Source organism: Heterodontus francisci, chromosome 25 (assembly GCF_036365525.1).
Source record: "Heterodontus francisci isolate sHetFra1 chromosome 25, sHetFra1.hap1, whole genome shotgun sequence".
NCBI classification, from domain to species: Eukaryota; Metazoa; Chordata; class Chondrichthyes; order Heterodontiformes; family Heterodontidae; genus Heterodontus; species Heterodontus francisci.
In genome coordinates, this window is record NC_090395.1 from 31,147,233 (window position 1) to 31,170,290 (window position 23,058).

Genomic DNA, 23,058 nt, shown 5'->3' on the forward strand with positions numbered 1-23,058 from the left:
TCACCACAGAATTCCTAGCCTCTGACCTGATTTTGTAGCCACAGTATTTGCAGGGGTCAGTAATGTGTCCATGCACAGATACCAGTGTCTGTGGTAAAGGAATTTGAGACCCATGACTGGTAAAAAATTGCACTGTCAGTTTTCATAGCTGACAGGTGCTGGGAGCAGGATTGGTGCTTCCGAACGTTGGACAGATTCAGGGTTTTCTGGCGAGTTCCTTTTTTTTTTGAAGCCCATTGGAAAACCTCGTAGCTGTTCAAAGTTCGAAAACCACTGTTCAGCAACTGTCAAAGATGGGGGTGCAGAGAGGGAGTGGGGGGAGGGAGACAGAGATTGAGGGGTAAGAGAGAGAGAGTGCAGAGTGGGACAGAGAGAGAAGGGAGAGAGTGAGAGGGTGGATAGAGTGAGAGGATAGATTGAGCGAGAAGGGGAAGGCGGGGGGGGGGGGGGAGGTGGGCAGAGAGAGAGAGAGGGCAGAGGGAGAGACCAGCATGGAGGAGAGAGAGAGGAAGAGAAAGGATGGGATAGAGAGACAGAGAGGGAGAAAGAGAAGGGGGCAGAGAGAGAGAGAGTGGGCGGGAGAAAGAGAGAGGGAGAAAGAGAGGGGGCAGAGAGAGAGGGAGAAAGAGGGGAGCAGAGAGAGAGGGGAGCAGAGATAGTGACTGGGACGGAGGCAGAGAGAATGGGGGCAGAGAGAGTGGAGGCAGAGAGAGAGAACCATAGAAAAACTGCAGAACAGAAGGAGGCCATTCAACCCATCGTGTCCGCACCGGCCAAAAAAACTAGCTGCCCAATCTAATCCAACCTTCCAGCACCTGGTCCATAGCCTTGCAGGTTACAGCACTTCAGGTGTATGTCCAGGTACGTTTTAAATGAGTTGAGGGTTTCTGCCTCCACCTCAATTGTACACCTCAATTAAGTCACCCCTCAGTCTGCTCTGTTCTAAGAAAAAAGGCAGAGAGGGGCGAAAGAGAGGGGTGAGAGAGATTGAGGGGGCAGAGAGGAGGAGAGGGAGTTGGAGTGAGAGAGAGAGGAAGGGAGAGGGGCAGAGAGAGGGAGAGGGAGGTACACAGAGAGAGGGAGGTACACAGAGAGAGGGGACAGAGAGAGAAGTGGGTACTGAGAGAGAAGTGGGATCAGAGAGATGGTAATTTCACAGAGATGCAGGACGACACGGAGAGGGGGGAACAACACGCAGTGGGGGTGGATCACGGTGGGGGGGGAGACACAGAGGGGGGAACACAGAGAGGGAAGGGGAGAGAGAGAGGGGAGGGAGAGAGAGCCATCAAGATCACTTCTGACAGATGAACATCTATCTGGAATACTCCGCATCGCTTCAACAAGTGTGTGGGCAGTTATTGACAACTTGTGCAAGCAAAAAAGAATACTAGGTATCTCACTAAATCAGTGTCCAACATAGTGATAAGAAAGTTAGTCAATAAATTACTCTTCTCATTGAAAGCTTCTTCACAAAAATGCACATTTGTTTCTGCTTTCATTAATAGTAATATAAATGTTTAATGTTTTTATCTTTCCGAAATTGTCTCAGCAGCCCCGATGTAAGACAAAAATTGAAATGTGGCCCCCCCACATGAAAATGTTGGACACCCACCTCTCTGTACCCCCCTCGCTCTCTCCCACACTCCCAGCAGCTAGGTTATTTTGAAACACAAGTTTAAAGGCTTTTGTTATGTACACTCATTTTAAAATGGCTAAAGTCACTTAGGGAACATTTTGATTTCTATGTTCTGGTACATATTGCTTTCATTTGGGACACAAGCTCAGTGACTTGTTGAAAGTTTGTGGACTTTTACTTTGATACAAATATTGCAATTCCACTGCTATCCATTTGGAATCATATTGTTCCAGAACTTGTATTGAGGGCAAAACTATCCAAGGAATCTCCAGAAGTCAGCATTGTAAGTTTCGTCATGTATACAAGAGTACGGTGTAATGTGGCTGAGTGATATTGGCCAAAGCAGGCTGCTGCTGACTGTATACAATAGTTAGTAAATACAATGTAACGGATAGCTTTAATAAACCATAATATATGATGATCTATCTACAATTCCTTAACAAAATCCATGCTGCATTTGCAATTTTAAAAACTGTTGAGGAAGACATAGTAAAAATGTATTATGTTTCAATGTCACTTCGAAAGGCACAGGTTAATCAAGGATAGTCAGCATGGATTTGTTAAGGGAAGATCTTGATTGAATTTTTTAAGAAGTAACATGGAAGGTAGATGAGGGTAGTGCAGCTGATGTGGTCTACATGGATTTTAGCAAGGCTGTTGACAAGGTCCCACATGGCAGACTGGTTAAAAATAAAATCCCGTGGAATCCAGGGAAATGCAGCAAGGTGGATACGAAATTGGCAGGAAACAAAGGGTAATTGTTGACGAGTGTTTTAGCAACTGGAGGGCTGTTTCCAATGGCATTCCGCAGAGCTCAATACTGGGTCTCCTGCTTTTTGTGGTATACATTAATGATTTGGACGTAAATGTAGGGGGCATGATCAAGAAGTTTGTAGATGACACAAAGATTGGCCACATGGTAGATAGTGAGGAGGGCAGCTGTAGACTACAGGAAGATATTGCTGGTCTGGTCAGATGGGCAGAAAAGTGGCAAATGGAATTCAACCTGGAGAAGTGTGAGGTGATGCATTTGGGGAGGTCAAACAAGGCAAAGGAATACACGATTTATGGGAAAATACCGAGAAGTGTAAAGGAAGTGATGAACCTTGGAGTGAATGTCCACAGATCCCTGAAGGTCGCAGGACTGGTCGATAAGGTGGTTCAAAAGGCAAATGAAATCCTTTCCTTTATTAGCCGAGGTATAGAATATAAGAGCAGGGAGGTTGTACTGGAACTGTATAACTAATTGGTCAGGCCATAACTTGAGTACTGTGTACAGTTCTGGTCACCTCATTACAGAAAGGATGCAACTGCACGAGATAGGTTACGGAGGAGATTTACGAGGATGTTGCCAGGACTGGAAAAATGCAGCTATGAGGAAAGATTGGATAGGCTGGGGCTGTTCTCCTTGGAACAGAGAAGACTGAGGGGAGATCTGATTGAAATGTGCAAAGTTTGAGGGGCCTGGATAGAGTGGAGGTGAAGGGTCTATTCACCTTAGCAGAGAGGTCAGTGACTAGGAGGCATAGATTTAAAGTGATTGGTAGAAACTTTAGAGGGGAGATGAGGAAAGACTTTTTCACCCAGAGGGTGGTGGTGGCCTGGAACGCACTGCCTGAAAGGGTAGTTGAGGCAGAGACCCTCAACTCATTCAAAAGGAGTCTGGATATGCATCTCAAGTGCTGTAATCTTCAGGGATACGGACCAAATGCTGGAAGGTGGGATTGGAATAGGTTGCTTGTTTTTCGGCCAGCACAGTCACGATGGGCCAAGTGGCCTCTTTTTGTGCCTTAAACTTTCTATGATTCTGTGAATGACCATGTTCGAAACAGTCATTAACTGATTTTTTTTTGCTGCAAATTGGATTAAAGGGCAAGTTTTACAAGTATGTAAAAGATCAGTAACTGCATCAGGAACTAGATAATGAAGTCAGCGTGACTAAGGGGAAGAGTAGGCATAGAGCAGATGATGAACGCAAAGGGACTGGTGGTCTGAGGTGCATTTGTTGTAATGCAAGGAGTGTAGTAGGTAAGGCAGATAAACTTAGGGCTTGGATTAGTACCTGGGAGTATGATGTTATTGCTATTACTGAGACTTGGTTGAGGGAAGGGCACGATTGGCAACTAAATATCCCAGGATATCGATGTTTCAGGCGGGATAGAGAGGGAGGTAAAAAGGGTGGAGGAGTTGCATTACTGGTCAAAGAGGATATCACAGTTGTGCTGAAGGAGGGCAGTATGGAGGACTCGAGCAGTGAGGCAATATGGGCAGAACTCAGAAATAGGAAGGGTGCGCTAACAATGTTGGGGCTGTACTACAGGCCTCCCAACAGCGAGCGTGAGATAGAGGTACAAATATGTAAACAGATTATGGAAAGATGTAGGAGCAACAGGGTGGTGGTGATAGGAGATTTTAATTTTCCCAACATTGACTGGGATTCACTTAGTGTTCGAGGTCTAGATGGAGCAGAATTTGTAAGGAGCATCCAGGAGGGTTTTCTAGAGCAGTATGAAAATAGTCCAACTCGGGAAGGGGCCATACTGGACCTGGTGTTGGGAAATGAGCCTGGCCAGGCGGTTGAAGTTTCAGTAGGGGACTACTTTGGGAATAGTGATCACAATTCCGTAAGTTTTAGAATACTCATGGACAAAGACGAGAGTGATCCTAAAGGAAGAGTGCTAAATTGGGGGAAGGCCAACTATACCAAAATTCGGCAGGAGCTGGGGAATGTAGATTGGGAGCAGCTGTTTGAAGATAAATCCACATTTGATATGTGGGAGGCTTTTAAAGAGAGGTTGATTAGCATGCAGGAGAGACATGTTCCTGTGAAAATGAGGGATAGAAATGGCAAGATTAGGGAACCATGGATGACAGGTGAAATTGTGAGACTAGCTAAGAGGAAAAAGGAAGCATACATAAGGTCTAGGAGGCTGAAGAAAGACGAAGCTTTGAAAGAATATCGGGAATGTAGGACCAATCTGAAACGAGGAATCAAGAGGGCTAAAAGGGGTCATGAAATATCTTTAGCAAACAGGGTTAAGGAAAATCCCAAAGCCTTTTATTCATATATAAGGAGCAAGAGGGTAACTAGAGAAAGGATTGGCCCACTCAAGGACAAAGGAGGAAAGTTATGCGTGGAGTCAGAGAAAATGAGTGAGATTCTAAACAAGTACTTTGCATCGGTATTCACCGAGGAGAGGGACATGACGGATGTTGAGGTTAGGGACAGATGTTTGATTACTCTAGGTCAAGTCGGCATAAGGAGGGAGGAAGTGTTGGGTATTCTAAAAGGCATTAAGGTGGACAAGTCCCCAGGTCCGGATGGGATCTATCCCAGGTTACTGTGGGAAGCGAGAGAGGAAATAGCTGGGGCCTTAACAGATATCTTTGCAGCATCCTTAAACATGGGTGAGGTCCCGAAGGACTGGAGAATTGCTAATGTTGTCCCCTTGTTTAAGAAGGGTAGCAGGGAAAATCCAGGTAATTATGGACCAGTAAGCCTGACGTCAGTGGTAGGGAAGCTGCTGGAGAAGATACTGAGGGATAGGATCTATTCCCATTTGGAAGAAAATGGGCTTATCAGTGATAGGCAACATGGTTTTGTGCAGGGAAGGTCATGTCTTACCAACTTAATAGAATTCTTTGAAGAAGTGACAAAGTTGATTGATGAGGGAAGGGCTGTAGATGTCATATACATGGACTTCAGTAAGGCGTTTGATACCCCATGGTAGGCTGATGGAGAAAGTGAAGTCGCATGGGGTCCAGGGTGTACTAGCTAGATGGATAAAGAACTGGCTGGGCAACAGGAGACAGAGAGTAGCAGTGGAAGGGAGTTTCTCAAAATGGAGACGTGTGACAAGTGGTGTTCCACAGGGATCCGTGCTGGGACCACTGTTGTTTGTGATATACATGAATGATTTGGAGGAAAGTATAGGTGGTCTGATTAGCAAGTTTGCAGATGACACTAAGATTGATGGAGTAGCAGATAGTGAAGGGGACTGTCAGAGAATACAGCAGAATATAGATAGATTGGAGATTTGGGCAGAGAAATGGCAGATGGAGTTCAATCAGGGCAAATGCGAGGTGATGCATTTTGGAAGATCCAATTCAAGAGTGAACTATACAGTAAATGGAAAAGTCCTGGGGAAAATTGATGTACAGAGAGATTTGGGTGTTCAGGTCCATTGTTCCCTGAAGGTGGCAACGCACGTCAATAGAGTGGTCAAGAAGGCATACGGCATGCTTTCCTTCATCGGACGGGGTATTGAGTACAAGAGTTGGCAGGTCATGTTACAGTTGTATAAGACTTTGGTTCGGCCACATTTGGAATACTGCGTGCAGTTCTGGTCACCACATTACCAAAAGGATGTAGATGCTTTGGAGAGGGTGCAAAGGAGGTTCACCAGGATGTTGCCTGGTATGGAGGGCGCTAGCTATGAAGAGAGGTTGAGTAGATTAGGATTATTTTCATTAGAAAGACGGAGGTTGAGGGGGGACCTGATTGAGGTGTACAAAATCATGAGAGGTATAGACAGGGTGGATAGCAAGAAGCTTTTTCCCAGAGTGGGGGATTCAATTACTAGGGGTCACGAGTTCAAAGTGAGAGGGGAAAAGTTTAGGGGGGATATGCGTGGAAAGTTCTTTACGCAGAGGGTGGTGGGTGCCTGGAACGCGTTGCCAGTGGAGGTGGTAGACGCGGGCACGATAGCGTCTTTTAAGATGTATCTAGACAGATACATGAATGGGCAGGAAGCAAAGAGATACAGACCCTTAGAAAATAGGCGACATGTTTAGATAGAGGATCTGGATCGGCACAGGCTTGGAGGGCCGAAGGGCCTGTTCCTGTGCTGTAATTTTCTTTGTTCTTTCTTTAATATGCATCATTTACTATCCAGTTTGATTTGCCAATGTCATTTGAAAGTTGCCTGTATCATATAATTACACTATGTTAAAAGTTCCCCCTTGCTAACAGGTAAGAGATTTGGCTTGGCCATAAATTGGTTAGGCTGGAATACAATCTTACATATAGTGACTAAACATTTTATAACTGAATAATACATGCAAGAATAACTGCTCAACTTTTGTAGAAAAGCTTTTTGTTCATAATTATCTTGTCAGAGCTGAATCGGAATCGATAATGATAGACGGAGATATAGACATAAGTGAATTTCAGAGAATTGCTTTATTATGGAACTGAAGGGCGATCTTCATTGGTAATTGTGTTTATCTAATTTTGTCACTAGCTTTAGTGAGCAAATGACATTTTGTCTGTTAGAGTTTCTGTTGTTCCATATTTTAGAATTCAGGACCCAGTTTACCAGCCTGTCAAGATGAATAAACGAATTAATCTCTTTGTCCCTTCCTGTCCCACCCTGATTTTTCTGTACATGACTCTTCTAAAGTACGACCTACTCCATCCTATAAAAATCTCCTGATTTGGAGATCACTGCGCTTTTGTTGGATGTCCTGTCTTCAGACTCTTATTACAAGCAGGTGGAGAAGTTGCACAAACATTGACCATCGTGGGTTAAACTGTTTTGTGACAACAGCAGTGTGAGAAATTGACAGTCTTCCTATTGCTGTTTTTTTATTTTACTGCCTCACCTCAATAACCACAATAACAATCCTGTCAAGTTTATTGGTTTATCGGATGAATTTGCACTCTGACACAATGTGAAACCGCAGAGGTCATCCAATAAGGTCTATCCAAGAGGCCATGACATGGAGTCGACTAGCTCTGTTCGGTCAACAAAAGTAATTTACATTGGCATTGCATAGTATTTTGCTCGCCAGCTAACTAATACAGTTGTGTTGCTCTCCATTGACATCTGTATGCGAGCTGCTTTATGTATGGGGTGAAATGAGCTTTAAATCAGACGGTGTTTTGATGGCAATAGATTGGCTATACATTTTATATACAGATTAATTGCCCCCATGTCCATGGCTGAGTCAATAATTTTGTCACATGCCCATGTTGCTACCTGTCAGTGCCTATCCCTGTTCTAGTCAATGGTAACCCCAGCACGTTAATTGTGGGGATTCCGCTTAATGATAGACGGCTTTGCCCATTTAAGGGACAGCACAGTTCGTGTGGCAAGTTAAAATGGGGCCCAATTTGTTTGTGTGTGTGTCCCATCTTCGCTCCATTCCCACCCCACACTACATTCAATGATGGGAGCTATGTTCCTTAGCCTGGTATTGGGGCAAAGGATTGTCGATAATCTTGGTAGAATGATTGGTAATCATTCTAACGTAGCCGACCTGGCGGGGCACCAACCAGATAGCATCAGGCACCCATTTTATTACCTTCCCCACACCATATGATTTCAATTTCCAATGAAGTCAATGTAAAGTAAAATGGTTCAGGAGTTAAAGCAAGTGCTTGATCCAATCCTGTAAGATTTCCCTGATACAGAATCCAATATTTCAGCAGGTAATATTGGACGCTATTGCAGTAATTTTATTCCCCCATAGATAAGAAAGTTCTGAGCTAACTGTGGTATAAAAGGCAGGCAGCAGACTCTTCTCTTGACTGGGGTTATGGACAACTCTAGGCAGGGTCATTTGTTTGAGGTACAGACTCTTCATGTATGTGTTTCGGGAGCATTTTGGATTGTTTACAAGCACACATGACACAATGATATACAATGCTCAAAGGTGTTGTCTAATCAATTGCACGTGATGTCACTCATGGAATGGTACAAGGATCCTTGTTACCCAAAGCTAGAAAATGTTTGCCAAACATTTTTCATGAAGTTGCTGCCCCTTTAACTGCACTGGAAGATTGCAAAGAGCACCAATATCTTGGAGCAGTTGCAACCTAAAAATCAATGCAGAGAAGAACATATCTGGCTTCTATATCTGACAAGCTGAGCAGATCCAAAGGAACAATCTCGATGAAACATCCTGCTAATGTATATAAGGAACAAAGTTAATTTGCTATTAGAGGTACCGATCTGAAATAGAAAGGTTGTATGAGAGGAAAGAGTAAATTCATCATTCATGGAATTGGAGCCAGGGTTTTGATTTGGATGAGCACTGAGATTATTTCCATTTCCAAATAGATCTAATTTATAGAGATCAAAGGTTTCAAACATGCTCCATTCAACCATTTGGAGGTAAATGAGGACCATTCAACTCAATCTCACTGAAGATTCAATTCAGAAAGTTGGAACAGAATGCAAACTTTGAATGTGAGCTGTCAAAGCATAAAGCTAAAAATTCTGATTGGGTATCTTCATATGCTAACATGTACACATAGAATATTCCTGTGTATAATTCTTTTATGAAAACAGAGCAGCCTCATTCCCAATTCTGTCCCTAATGTGGGCTGGGTTCAAATCTTAGTCTGGACCAGATCTTAGTCTAAGAAGGGTAGCAAGGATAATCCAGGAAATTATAGGCCGGGGAGCCTTACGTCAGTGGTAGGGAAATTATTAGACAGGATTCTTCGGGACAGGATTTACTCCCATTTGGAAACAAACAAACTTATTAGCGAGAGGCAGCATGGTTTTGTGAAGGGGAGGTCGTGTCTCACTAATTTGATTGAGTTTTTTGAGGAAGTGATGAAGATGTTTGATGAAGGAAGGGCAGTGGATGTTATCTACATGGACTTCAGTAAAGCCTTTGACAAGGTCCCTCATGGCAGACTGGTACAAAAGGTGAAGTCACACAGGATCAGAGGTGAGCTGGCAAGATGGATACAGAACTGGTTCTGTCATAGAAGACAGACGGTGGCAGTGGAAGGGTGCTTTTCTGAATGGAGGGCTGTGACTAGTGGTGTTCCGCAGGGATCAGTGCTGGGACCTTTGCAGTTTGTAGTCTATATAAATGATTGGGAGGAAAATGTAGCTGGTCTGATTAGTAAGTTTGCGAACGACACAAAGGTTGGAGGAGTTGCGTATAGTGATGAGGATTGTCAGAGGATACAGCAGGATAGAGATCGGTTGGAGACTTGGGCGGAGAAATAGCAGATGGAGTTTAATCCGGACAAATGTGAGGTAATGCATTTTGGAAGGTCTAATGCAGGTGGGAAGTATACAGTAAATGGCAGAACCCTTAGGAGTATTGACAGGCAGAGAGATCTGGGCGTACAGGTCCACAGGTCACTGAAAGTGGCAACGCAGGTTGATAAGGTAGTCAACAAGGCATACGGCATGCTTGCCTTCATCGGTCGGGGCATAGAGTATAAAAATTGGCAAGTCATGCTGCAGCTGTACAGAACTTTAGTTAGGCCACACTTAGAATATTGTGTGCAATTCTGGTCACCACACTACCAGAAGGACGTGGAGGCTTTAGAGAGGGTACAGAAGAGGTTTACCAGGATGTTGCCTGGTCTGGAGGTCATTAGCTATGAGGAGAGGTTGGATAAACTCAGATTGTTTTCACTGGAACGATGGAGGTGGAGGGATGACATGATAGAGGTTTACAAGTTATGAGCGGCATGGACAGAGTGGATAGTCAGAAGCTTTTTCCCAGGGTGGAAGAGTCAGTTACTAGGGGACATAGGTTTAAGGTGTGAGTGGCAAAGTTTAGAGGGGATGTGCGAGGCAAGTTCTTTACACAGAGGGTGGTGAGTGACTGGAACTTGCTGCCAGGGGAGGTGGTGGAAGCAGGTATGATAGCAACGTTTAAGAGGCATCTTGACAAATACATGAATAGGATGGGAATAGAGGGATACGGTCCCTGGAAGTGCAGAAGGTCTTAGTTTAGGCAGGCATCAAGATCGGCGCAGGCTTGGAGGGCCGAATGGCCTGTTCCTGTGCTGTACTGTTCTTTGTTCTTTGGGCCAGGTTCCTGGCCCAGATCTTAGTTTGGAACTGATTCCTTCTCCTTATTTACAGACATACCTATTTAATTGAACAACTGTGAAAATAAATCAATTCATTCCTTCTTTTACAAATACTTTCCACCAGGACTCTCCGTATTAATATTAATCTATTTATTCTGTTTTGGAAGCTTTCATAAGCAATTGAATTAAAATTATTGAAGATTTTCATAAAATTTAGTTAAAATGAACTTCACATTTCACTCTCATATGTTTCACAACTATTGTTTCTGGACAGATGAGATTACTCAAGTCATCTGTCAACAGGTTGGTCAGGAGTCAGTTAAGTTGACTCTCAACACCATTGACTCTGTCTTGTGGAATGAACATCTTATTTGCTTGGCAACTTAGCAATGTGCTGCAAGTTCACGGATGGGAACCAGCGGGTGATAATTCATCGTCTATATTTTCTCTTCTCACACCCAATGTTGCTACACTTTGTGTTATTCACCCACGACCTCAATCCCCTTCATTTATTCTAAGGAAATACTTATATTTTTATGGACATGAAGCAAAACAATGCAGTTGCTGGAAATCTGAAATAAAAATAGAAAGTGTTGGAAACCTCAGACATGGACAAAAGAGCTGAACTCAAGAGGGGAGGTGTGAGTGACTGCCCTTGGCATCAAGGCAGCAATTGACTGAATATGGCATCAAGGAGCCCTAACAAAACTGGAGTCAATGGGTATCGGGTGGAAAACTCTCCACTGGTTGGAGTCATACCGAGCACAAAGAAAGATGGTTGTGGTTGTTGGAGGTCAATCATCTCAGTCCCACAACATTGCTGCAGGTGTTCCTTAGGCTAGTGTCCTAGACCCAACCATCTTCAGCTGCTTCATCAATGACCTTCCATCCGTCATAAGGTCAGAACTGGGGATGTTCACTGATAATTGCACAATGTTCAGTACCATTCGCGACTCCTCAGATATTGAAGCAGTACGTGTGCGGATGCAGCAAGACCTGGACAACATCCAGGCTTGGGCTGAAAGGTGGCGAGTAACATTTGTGCCACACAAGTGCCAGGTAATGACCTTCTCCAGCAGGAGAGAATCTAACCATCTCCCCTTGACATTCAATGGCATTACCATCATTGAATCCCCCACCATCAACATCTTGTGGGTTACCATTGACCAGAAACTGAACTGGACCAACCATATAACTACTGTGGCTACAAGAGAGGCTCAGAGACTCGGAAATTTGAGGCAAGTAATTCACCTTCTGACTTCCCAATGCCTGTCCATCATCTACAAGGCACAAATCAGGAGTTCGATGGAATTCCCCATCCCTAATTGCCCTTGAGAAGGTGTTGATGAGCTGCTCTCTTGAACCGCTGCAGTCCATGTGGTGTAGGTACACCCACAGTACTATTAGCAAGGGAGATCCAGGACATTGACCCAGTGACGATGAAGGATCGGGGATATAGTTCCAAATCAGGATGGTGTCTGACTTCCAGGGGAACTTGTAGGTGGTGGTGTCCCCATGCACCTGCCATTCTTGTCCTCCTCAGTGTTAGAGGTCGTGGGTTTGGAAGGCGCTGTTGAAGGAGCCTTGATGAGTTGCTGCAGTGCATCTTGTAGATGATACACACTGCTGCCACTGTTGGAAGGAGTGAATATTGAAGGTGATGGATGGTGTGCCAATCAAGTGGGCAGCTTGTTTTGGATCGCGTCAGGCTTCTTGAGTGTTGTTGGAGCTGCACCCATCCAGGCAAGTGAAGAGCATTCCATCACACTCCTGACTTGTATCATAGATGGTGGACAAACTTTGGGGAGTCAGGAGGTGAGTTACTCGCCACAGAATTCTCAGCCTTTGAGCTGCTCTTGTAACCACAGTATTTATAAGGCTGATCCAATTACGTTTCTGGTCAATGGTAACCCCCTGATGAAGGGGGTTTCAACGATGGTAATGCCATTGAATGTCAAGGGGAGATGGTTAGATTCTCTCTTGTTACCTGGCACTTGTGTCATGCAAATATTCCTTTGCACATATCAGCCTGAATGTTGTCCAGATCTTGCCGCATGCAGGATACGGACTGCTTCAGTATCTGAGGAGTTCGAATGGTATTTCACACTATGCAATCATCAGCAAATATCCCCATTAATGAAGCAGCTGAAGGTGTTTGGGTCTAGGACACTACACTCAGTCAAATGCTGCATTGATGTTTTATATGTTTTTTATCATTTTATTTTATTTTATTTTTTAACCATGTGTCTGTTTTTTCATGTGGACAGAGTTGCTCATTATTCTGTATTAACACACTCTCTGGACTAATGCTTTGTCTTTCACCACAGGTATTAATACACTCTTTGCCTTTGTCCTGTGACAGCTATGTCATTTAATCTCTCCTGCCCTCTGCCCTATCACACAACCTACCTCACCAACCCGCTCCTCCGCCCACCTCCCCCCCCCCACCCCCCCCCCCACCCCTTCACTTGCTTAAAGCCTAATTCATTTCTAACCTATGCCAGTTCTGGTGAAAGGTCACAGAGCTGAAATGTTAACTCTGCTTCTCTCTCTCCACAGTTGCTGCCTGACCTATTTCTAGCACTTCCTGTTTTCAGAATCTGCATTATTTTGCTTTTATTATATTGATGTCAAGGACAGTCACTCTCACCTCAGGAATTCAGCTCTTTCATCCATGTTTGGATCAAGGCTATAATGAGGTCTTGAGCCGAGTGGCCCTGGCAGAACCTAAACTGAGCATTGCTGAGCAGGTTATTACTGAGTAAGTGCCGCTTAATAGCACTGTCAATGACACCTTCCATCACTTTGCTGATGATTGAGATTAGACTGATGAGGCAGTAATTGATCGGATTGGATTTGTCCTTTTTTATTGGACCGGACAAATCTGGGCAATTTTCCACATTGTTGGGTAGATGCCAGTGTTGTAACTGTATTAGAACAGCTTGGCTAATGGTGCAGCTAGCTCTGGAGGACAAGCCTTCAGTGCTATAGTGGGGATGTTGTCAGGGCCCATAGCCTTTGCAGTATCCATTGCCTTCAGCCATTTCTTGATATCACGTGGAGTGAATCAAATTAGCATCTGTGATGCAGGGGACCTCAGAAGGAAGCCGAGATGGATTATCCACTTGTCACTTCTGGCTGTAGGTGGTTGTAAATGCGTCAGCCAGAATAATTGATGTAATTGTTCCCATTTGAAGAAGGAAGGCTACTTTTCTGGTGTCCTGGCCAAGCTCCCTCCCTTAACTGGCACTAGCAAATCCAGATTAACTAGTCATTCATCTCAATATTATTTGTAAGATCTTGCTGATTGAATATTTAGCTATAATGGTGACTGCATTTCACAACTCATTATATTTTGGTACATTGGGCATGTGAAAAGATATGAGGATTGTCTTTAACTTGCAGCAGTAGTGAAAAACTTTAATGGAATGAAAAATCAGGCAGGGGGTATACCAGGTTACCGATCCACTGCCACCCTTAATCAGCCATTGCTGAAAGTTAAAATCAGCACTAGGGTATCAATACAAATACCAATTTTAAGATAATAAGCAGAAAAACGAGAGAGGAGACGAGGAGAAATGTACTTACACACTGAGTTGTTATATTCTGGAATGCACTATCTAAAAGGTCAGTGGAAACAGATTCAACAGCGACTTTCCAAAGGGTGCTGGATATATATAGGGAACAGAGTGGGGGAGTGGGACTATTAGATGGGTCTTTCAAAGAACTGGCACAGGCACAATGGGCTGAATGGCCTCCTTCGCTGCTGTGAGATTCTGTGATTCTACTTTTCTCCCTAACATGAATTATTTGCAACTTCTCCTGGTGACTTCTGGAGATACTTCCACCTAATGGCTATTATTTTGATTTGAGGAGAGCAGCAGTGAATTAGCGTCCATCCCACCTCCAAGAGCTGCCGGCCAATCAGAGGCATTGATAAGGAATCAGTTTTGGAAAGGATGGCCCTCGGCTTTAGACTGCTGACGTCCAGGGCGAGTGGTTGAATTTGAAAAAGGTCCCTTGCTACTGCAGTCTGTGAACAGCCTTTTTATCAGCAGTTCCACAGTGGTTATTGGATAATTCTTTTTCTCACTCTCGAATTCTACAGCTGTCAACAGGTAAAATTTTCTGCCTTTGAATTTAAAGCTATTACTCGGTGATCATTTTTGGATTGTTCAGATGCTATCAGATAGTAAGAGAATGAGATACTTTGAGGCCAAAGATGCTAAAGGCTTTTTTTTTAGAGATACAGCACTGAAACAGGCCCTTCGGCCCACCGAGTCTGTGCCAACCGTCAACCACCCATTTATACTAATCCTACACTAATCCCATATTCCTACCACATCCCCACCTGTCCCTATGTATTTCCCTACCACCTACCTATACTAGGGGCAATTTATAATGGCCAATTAACCTATCAACCTGCAAGTCTTTGGCATGTGGGAGGAAACCGGAGCACCCGGAGGAAACTCACACAGACACAGGGAGAACTTGCAAACTCCACACAGGCAGTACCCAGAATTTAACCCGGGTCGCTGGAGTCAATTCTAGACTGCGGTGCTAACCACTGCACCACTGTGCCGCCCTTTCTAGTCATAAGTATCATTAGCAGGTTCAGTAATGGCTGCTTTTGCAATCGCACTTAGTCAATCATCTATAGAAAACCAAGTATTTACTTGAACCAGTTAACCTTTTTCAGGTGTTTGCAAAGTGAATGAAACCTACTGAAGAAAGCATAATAATGGGTAGATTGCTTCCAGTGTCATGTATGGGACTGGCCTGCAGCTGTATTAGAAAATAACCAGCTTTTCTTGTGCCTAAATGAATTGTTTTTCTTTTATCCAACTGTGTCCAGCACTCCATCTGCATTTGCAGACAAAAAGGAGACCCAGGCCTGCCTCAGGCTAAAGAGGCAGAGAGAGAATTGGGGGGAGCTGCTGCTGCCACAAAGTCTCGCTCATGAATTAGCGTTTATGTAGTGCTCTTGCTCCACGTATTTTAACTCAGTATGTGCCAGCCTCCAAAGATCCAGCGGAGACTCATTCTTTTTCCATGCCTTTTCACAGAATAATGACCATAATTAAGAGTATTCTAACTGCGCAGCTTTTGATCCAGTTGACTTCACTTAGCTGTTAGTATTAATATACATATGCACAATACGGCAGGAGCTGAGGCTTGCAGCTTTCCGATTTCTTTTTTGGTTTTCACTAAGCCAACTCGACGTTATTCTGTGTACTAGTGAACCTGGCAGTAGCTCACAAAACCCACAAGAAAGTAGATCTCCAGTCTCGCCCAGAACAGCAAAGGCTGAGCACATCCATTTCCAGGGGCAGGCGATGTGGGAGAAACATGTCTTTATTATTGAGTGTATTCTAATGGTCAAAATGCCTCAATTCAATTCTAGACCTGTATATAGCCTTGCATTTGGATCTTCTGGCATGCTGCTAGACCTACTGTAGGTCTCTATTATCTCTGATTCACCACTGTACATCCCTTAAGAGAAATAGAAAACAAAGGGTAAAGGAAAAATACTGTGAAGATTTCGGGGAATGTATTTTTCAATCTTCGTTTGATTTTTCCACAACACTGGAGGAGAACTTAATGCAGAAAGGATCCCCTTTGTGATTTTTCTTCTCCTTTGATGTGATGGTAACATTGATCCCTAATGTCTCATGCAGAAACTGACTAAACTGCTTCTTGTTCTATGTGCTCACCGAATGTTAGGAAAGAATTGAACCTTCAATATAAACCATACAGATATGTGACCAATTTTTTACTCTAGGACATGGTATACAGTCCCGGTTAGGTGTGTACATGTCAGTGTGTATTTGTTTTTTTACTCTGGTTTATTTCCCATTGTAAGTTAGACACCAGCTGGCATCAAATTACCAACCTGATGCCTGCACTATGGATTTTTTTGTTATGATGTAAAATGACAAAGAACTTGAATGAAATAGTTTTCTGCCAGCCCAGTCTGAATCTCATTGATGCTCAGTCATTCCGTGACAAGACTCTCTACCAAAATTACAAGATTCTGCTCCGGAGATGGAGCATCACCAAGTGCAAGAGTGGGTCAGAGACAAGATGAAGATACTAGCCCCAGTGTTCAATCTCCTCCAACTTGTCCCCCCTCGGCCACTCACTCCCCACTTCACCCCCACGTGTGAGTCACTTGCTCCCGGCCTCGCCGGTTCATCCCCTCTGCTCTGTCTCTGCTCCCCGTTCTTTCCCACTTCTGCTCCCCATTCCGTCCTGCTCGCAGTCTCCCTCCCCTTCCTTGTCACTCCCTCTCTCCCCCACTTCCCCCATGTGGGAAAGAAGGCGGCGATCGCAGGAGAGAGCAGAGACCAGAAGCAGGAGGGAGTGGGGACCAGAAGTGGGAGGGATCGGAAGGAAGCAGCGAGGCCGGGAGCAAGTGGCCCACAGGTAGGTGGGGGGGTGGGGGTATGGGTGGGGGCTGTGAAGCGGGGATGAGCGGCCGAGGGGGGGAGAAGTGGCGAGGTGGAGAGCGGGTGGTGAGCAGCTGTTGCAGTACCTGTTTACATTTTCGCTCCCGTGCGTGAATTAGTCCTGGCAAGCCGTGTGCTGATGTCGGCTGCGCTTGCACAGCACCATACTGACAGGAAGAAACCGTTCTGCGCATGTGCGAAGCTGGGGGCGCTCCGATGACATCGGCACTGGGCTGTGTTATCAGGAGTGACTTTGTTAAAAATATTCAAAGACTCTGCTTCCACCGCCTTTTGAGGAAGAGAGTTCCAAAGACTCACAACCCTCTGAGAGAAAAAGATTCTCCTCATCTCTGTCTTAAATGGGCGACCCCTTATTTTTAAACAGTGACCACTAGTTCTAGATTCTCCCACAAGAGGAAACATCCTTTCCACATCCACCCTGTCAAGATCCCTCAGGATCTTATATCTTTCAATCAAGTCACCTCTTACTCTTCTAAACTTCAGTGGATACAAGCCTAGCCTGTCCAACCTTTCCTCATAAGACAATCCCACCCCCCACCGCATTCCAGGTATTAGTCTAATAAACCTTCTTTGAACTGCTTCCAACGCAGTTACATCCTTCCTTAAATAAGGAGACCAATACTGCACACAGTACTCCAGATGTGGTCTCACTAATGCCCTGTATAACTGAAGCGTAACCTCCCTACATTTGTATACAATTCCCCTCACAATAAACGATAACATTCTATTAGCTTTCCTAATTACTTGCTGTACCTGCATACTAACCTTTTGCGATTCGTGCACTAGGACACCCAGACCCCTCTGCATCTTCGAACTCTGCAATCTCTCACCATTTAGATAATATGTTTCTTTTTTATTCTTCCAGCCAAAATGGACAATTTCACATTTTCCCACATTATGCTCCATTTGCCAGATCTTTGCCCACTCACTTAACCTATCTATATTCCTTTGTAGCCTCCTTAATGTCCTCTTCACAACTTACTTTCCAGATATCTTTGTCATCAGCAAATTTATCAACCATACCTTCGGTCCTTTCATCCAAGTCATTTATATAAATTGTAAAAAGTTGAGACCCCAGCACAGATCCCTGTGGCACAACAATCGTTCCATCTTCCCAACCAGAAAATGACCCATTTATCCCTACTCTCTGTTTCCTGTTAGCTAGCCAATCTTCTAACCATGCCAAGATATTACCATCTACACCATGAGCTTTTATTTTCTGCAATAACCTTTGATGTGGCACCTTATCAACTGCCTTCTGGAAATCTAAGTACAATACATCCACTGCTTCCACTTTATCCACAGCACATATTACTTCTTCAAAGAACTGAATTTAAATTTCACCATCTGCCGCGGTGGGATCCAAACCCATGTCCCCAGAGCATTAGCCTGGGCTCTGGATTACTAGTCCAGTGACATTAGCACTACGCCACCTCCTCCCCAACTGCATAACAGGAAGATGGAGCAAAGGCTGTAGAGAGGGCAAGCCCTGCACAATGCCCTCTGCCAACTTAGAGGCAGACTCCTCTCCATGCTCCTTAGCATTGGCAGAAGCCTGTCTGGGAGGCCAACCATTGCACCCAGTATCTCTTTTTTCCATGCCATCAGTGTTCTCCTGCATGCCATCCCATTGAGGTCCTTATCTGAGTCCCCAGTAGCAAAACCCATCTGCAATATCGTCCTTTGGTGAGCTGGCAAATGAACCATCCTTTACCCCTGGCCTAGCTGAAGGCCACTTGTGCCTGCAAGACTCATCATGTGCTGATCCTAACTCTCTACAAGTCTCTAAGGTACGTGCAGTGCCAGTATCTGAGCTCGTGGCTACAAGTGTCAGACCAAGTGACAGGTTCTCTTCATCAGTTCTGTGCTGTTGCTCTCTCTTCTCTTCCTGGAGCTGCTATAATTAAGCAGGTGGTAGTTCTTGAGTATTTAAAATCAGCAACGGGGTGATTGTTGTGAGGGAAGAGAGTTGTGGTGAAAAGCAAGAGGTCCATGGTCACATCTGCAGCCTGCTCATCATGTTAAAAAGCAAGATAAAGGTGAGCTGGGAGCTGAGAAGGGCAATAAGACAGGAACATACTGTCATCCTCAATGTCCTCAGTGATGGCAGATACCATGGGCTCTGTCGCATGATACATGGCGCCATCTTCTCTGTAGGGTTCAGGAGATGCAGGCGTCTTTGTACCTTGCCGATTCTGCTCTGCTCCCCTCTTGTGTACCACCATGTCCTGCAAGAGAGAGGGAGGAATGTCACTGTTTATATTGCACTGTGGTTGGGTGAGATGCCTGCCATAGTTGAATAACTGGAGCCATCAAGAGATGTGTGTGAGGCTGGCAGCATTGGAAGGTGTGTGAGGGTGAGGATGTTAGGCACGAGTCCTGAACGCCAGTTAGTAGCACAAGTGGAATCTAGACAGGAGCTTTGCTAGTGACGTAGTGTTGCTGGGTGAGTGATGGGGGTGTGGTACATTGAACTGTGTGAGAGTTTGGTGGAGTAATGGGTGGCAGATGTCACGTGAGGATGCATTCACTGACCTTGACCACCCACATGTGGTCATTAGACTTCTTGTGGCACTACTATCAGGTCCTCAGATCCAGACTTTGGGAGTTACCCCCCTGGCCACCTGCTCCCACTCCCTCCTGCAGGTGAATCTTGAAAGCCTCCTTCCCACCCACAGAACCAAGGCATCTCCATCTCATCCACCTCAACCACTAAGACCTCCAGTGCCACATCTGTGACTCTGAAACCCTGTGACTGCCTGTGTCAACCATGGCTCAGTTGGTAGCACTCTCGCCTCTGAGTCAGAAGGTTATGGGTTCCCACTCCAAAACTTGAGAACAAAAATCCAGGCTGATACTGCAGTGAAGTACTGAGGGAGTGTTGCACTGCTGGGGGTGCCGCCTTTCAAATGAAATATGAAACAGAGGCCCCATCTGTCCTCTTGGGGGATGTAAAAATTGCATGGCACTATTTTGAAGAAGAGCTGGTGTCTATCCCCGGTGTCCTGGCCAATAATTATCCTTCAATCAACATCATAGAAACAGATTATCTGGTCATTATCACATTGTTGTTTGTGGGAGCTTTCTGTGTGTAAATTGACTGCTGCATTTCCTACATTACAACAGTGAAACCCTGTGACTTCAAAATACTTCTTTGCTGTAAAGTGTTCTGAAACATCTGGTGATCATAAAAGGCGCTAAATAAATGCAAGTCTTTCTTGCTTTCTTTCTTGCTTTCTTTCTCTCTCTGACCTGGTGTTCCATTTTCCTTGCTTATAATTGCAGCAATAGTATTCAGCCACCTTCTGTAGTTCAGTGCAGCTTTCCTTAACGAGGGACAGACTGTCTTTAAGAACAGAAGACTGGCTCAACCACATGTTATTAGCACAATGCTGCTCACTCTCTGCCACACTCGGCCCACTGCTACAATCAATTAGGTAAGGTGGCAGCACCAACTTTGCGTTCTGCCTACTTTCACCTCAGTGCGCATGGGCAGGTCATGAATTGTGACTCCTGTGCCTAAGACATGCCCCGGACCAATTTTTAGCCCACCATGATACTAGGGGAACGCTAGTCTAGATTTTACTTGTGTTACTAACCTTCTGTACACTGACTACCAATCCAGAAACTAGCAGTTGTATCTATTCAGAAAATGTCCTGTCTGACTGTTTACGAAAAACATTCCATATTATCTGTAGAGTTTACCTGTCAAACTATAGTCACAAGAAATGGTCTGTCACTAAATCTTTCCAAAAAAAACATTCGGCTAAGATATCAAGTGCAAAATCAGATCTGATCATGAGCTTTTAGATTTTTCCATTTCATTCCAAGCTCAAATGTGGCAAAAGTACATTATTTGGACCATCTCTAATTTCTCAGTTTACTTTTGACTGTGTCTGTTCCTATTGACAGTAGCACGTTTAGAGCTCCAAAATATTCTCCACTTTACCAATGTACTCAGAAACCTAACCTTCCAGTTGATGAGACTTTGCTCCCAAACCAAGGAGTTTATCAGGAAGCGTCTTGCAGTAGAGAAATACATGAATGTACATGAAGATGAGTTCCCCCAGTATCATGGTGGGCTAAAAATTGGTCCAGGGCATTTCTTGGGCACAGGAATCACGATTCATGACCTGCCCATGCGCACTGAGGTGAAAGTAGGCAGAACGCAAATTTGGTGCTGCCACCTTACCCACCTGATTGTAGCAGTGGGCCGAGTGTGGCAGAGAGCTGAGCAGCATTCTGCTAATAACACATGGTTGAGCCAGTCTTCTGTTCTTAAAGGCAGTCTGTTCCTCTTTAAGGAAACCGGCACTGAATTGCCTTGACGAGTGCGCCTTCCCAATTGTCAGTTTGAGTGTTAGAATAGAAAGGAAATGTGCATGAGATGAGACTACAAAATGGGCAGGTACCCAAAGAAGATCATAACTATGTGCTGGACAACTGCCACTAACCAATGGTCGATTGATTTTTAAGAGTGTGTACTCCAATACAGTGGTTGAGGCAGGATTACTTTACATAGGGGTTTATTTAATATTAATTATGAATAAGGTTCATCCTATTCATCCAAGGAATCCCAAATGTAGGATACAGGAGAAAATAAGCCATCAGAAACAATTAATTTTCTACAGGGCAGTAAGATGCAGGTGTATTATTATTCATTCCTTTGGGATGTGAACTATTGTAAAACTCACAGGACTGCAAGTAATATCCAAATGTTAGTGATTTAGTTTCTTAACTTTGGAAGTTACGATTGAAACTTTGGAGGTTTGACTGTCTGATCTCCACTTTGGAGCTCTGATCTATCCGGTCAGTGGGTGCTGCTGACATTTTTTTTTAATTCATTCATGGGATGTGGGCATCACTGGCCAGGCCAGCATTTATGGCCCATCCCTAATTGCCCTTGAGAAGATGGTGGTGAGCTGCCTTCTTGAACTGCTGCAGTCCATGTGGGGTAGGTATACTCACAGTGCTGTTAGGAAGGGAATTCCAGGATTTTGACCCAGCGACAGTGAAGGAACGGAAATATAGTTCCAAGTCAGGATGGTGTGTGACTTGGAGGGGAACTTGCAGGTGGTGGTGTTCCCATGGATTTGCTGCCCTTGTTCTTCTAGTTGGTAGAGGTCACGGGTTTGGAAGGTGCTGTCTAAGGAGCCTTGGTGCATTGCTGCAGTGCATCTTGTAGATGGTACACACTGCTGCCACTGTGCGTCGGTGGTGGAGGGAGTGAATGTTTGTAGATGGGATGCCAATTAAGTGGGCTGCTTTGTCTTGGATGGTGTCGAGCTTCTTGAGTGTTGTTGGAGCTGCACCCATCCAGGCAAGTGGAGAGTATTCCATCACACTCCTGATTTGTGCCTTGTAGATGGTGGACAGGCTTTGGGGAGTCAGGAGGTGAGTTACTCGCCTCAGGATTCCTAGCCTCTGAACTGCTCTTGTAGCCACGGTATTTATATGGCTACTCCAGTTCAGTTTCTGGTCAATGGTAGCCCCTAGGATGTTGATAGTGGGGGATTCAGCTGTTGAACATCAAGGGGAGATGGTTAGATTCTCTCTTGTTGGAGATGGTCATTGCCTGGCACTTGTGTGGCGCAAATGTTACTTGCCACTTATCAGCCCAAGCCTGGATATTGTCCAGGTCTTGCTGCATTTCTACATTGTGCAATCATCAGCGAACATCCCCACTACTGACCTTATGATTGAAGGAAGGTCATTGATGAAGCAGCTGAAGATGGTTGGGCCTAGGACACTACCTTGAGGAACTCCTGCAGTGATGTCCTGGAGCTCAGATGATTGACCTCCAACAACCACAACCATCTTCCTTTGTGCTAGGTATGACTCCAGCCAGCGGAGGGTTTTCCCCTTGATTCTCATTGACCTCAGTTTTGCTAGGGCTCCTTGATGCCATAACCGGTCAAATGCTGCCTTGATGCCAAAAGCAGTCACTCTCACCTCACCTCTTGAGTTCAGCTCTTTAGTCCATGTTTGAACCAAGGCTGTAATGCTTTACTTTGGACCTCAGATGTGGACCAAGACAACCAGTAGCATCAACAGCATCAGCAGGATCAGGAGCAGCAGGAATAGCATGAGCAGGAACAGCAGCAGCAGGAGTAGGAGCAGCAGGAACAGCACCAGCAGAAGCAGCAGGAACAGCACCAACA

General features: G+C 44.7%; 1 protein-coding gene across 1 annotated transcript in view; it reads left to right on the plus strand.

The window, feature by feature from the left end:
- The window catches only part of LOC137384071 (synaptotagmin-6-like), a 324,396-nt gene that overhangs the window by 80,376 nt on the left and 220,962 nt on the right, over nucleotides 1-23,058 (plus strand). Inside the window, exon 4 of the mRNA XM_068057646.1 lies at nucleotides 9,733-9,753. Within this exon, the coding sequence (XP_067913747.1) occupies nucleotides 9,733-9,753 (21 nt within the window). The remainder of the gene's footprint in view (nucleotides 1-9,732; nucleotides 9,754-23,058) is intronic.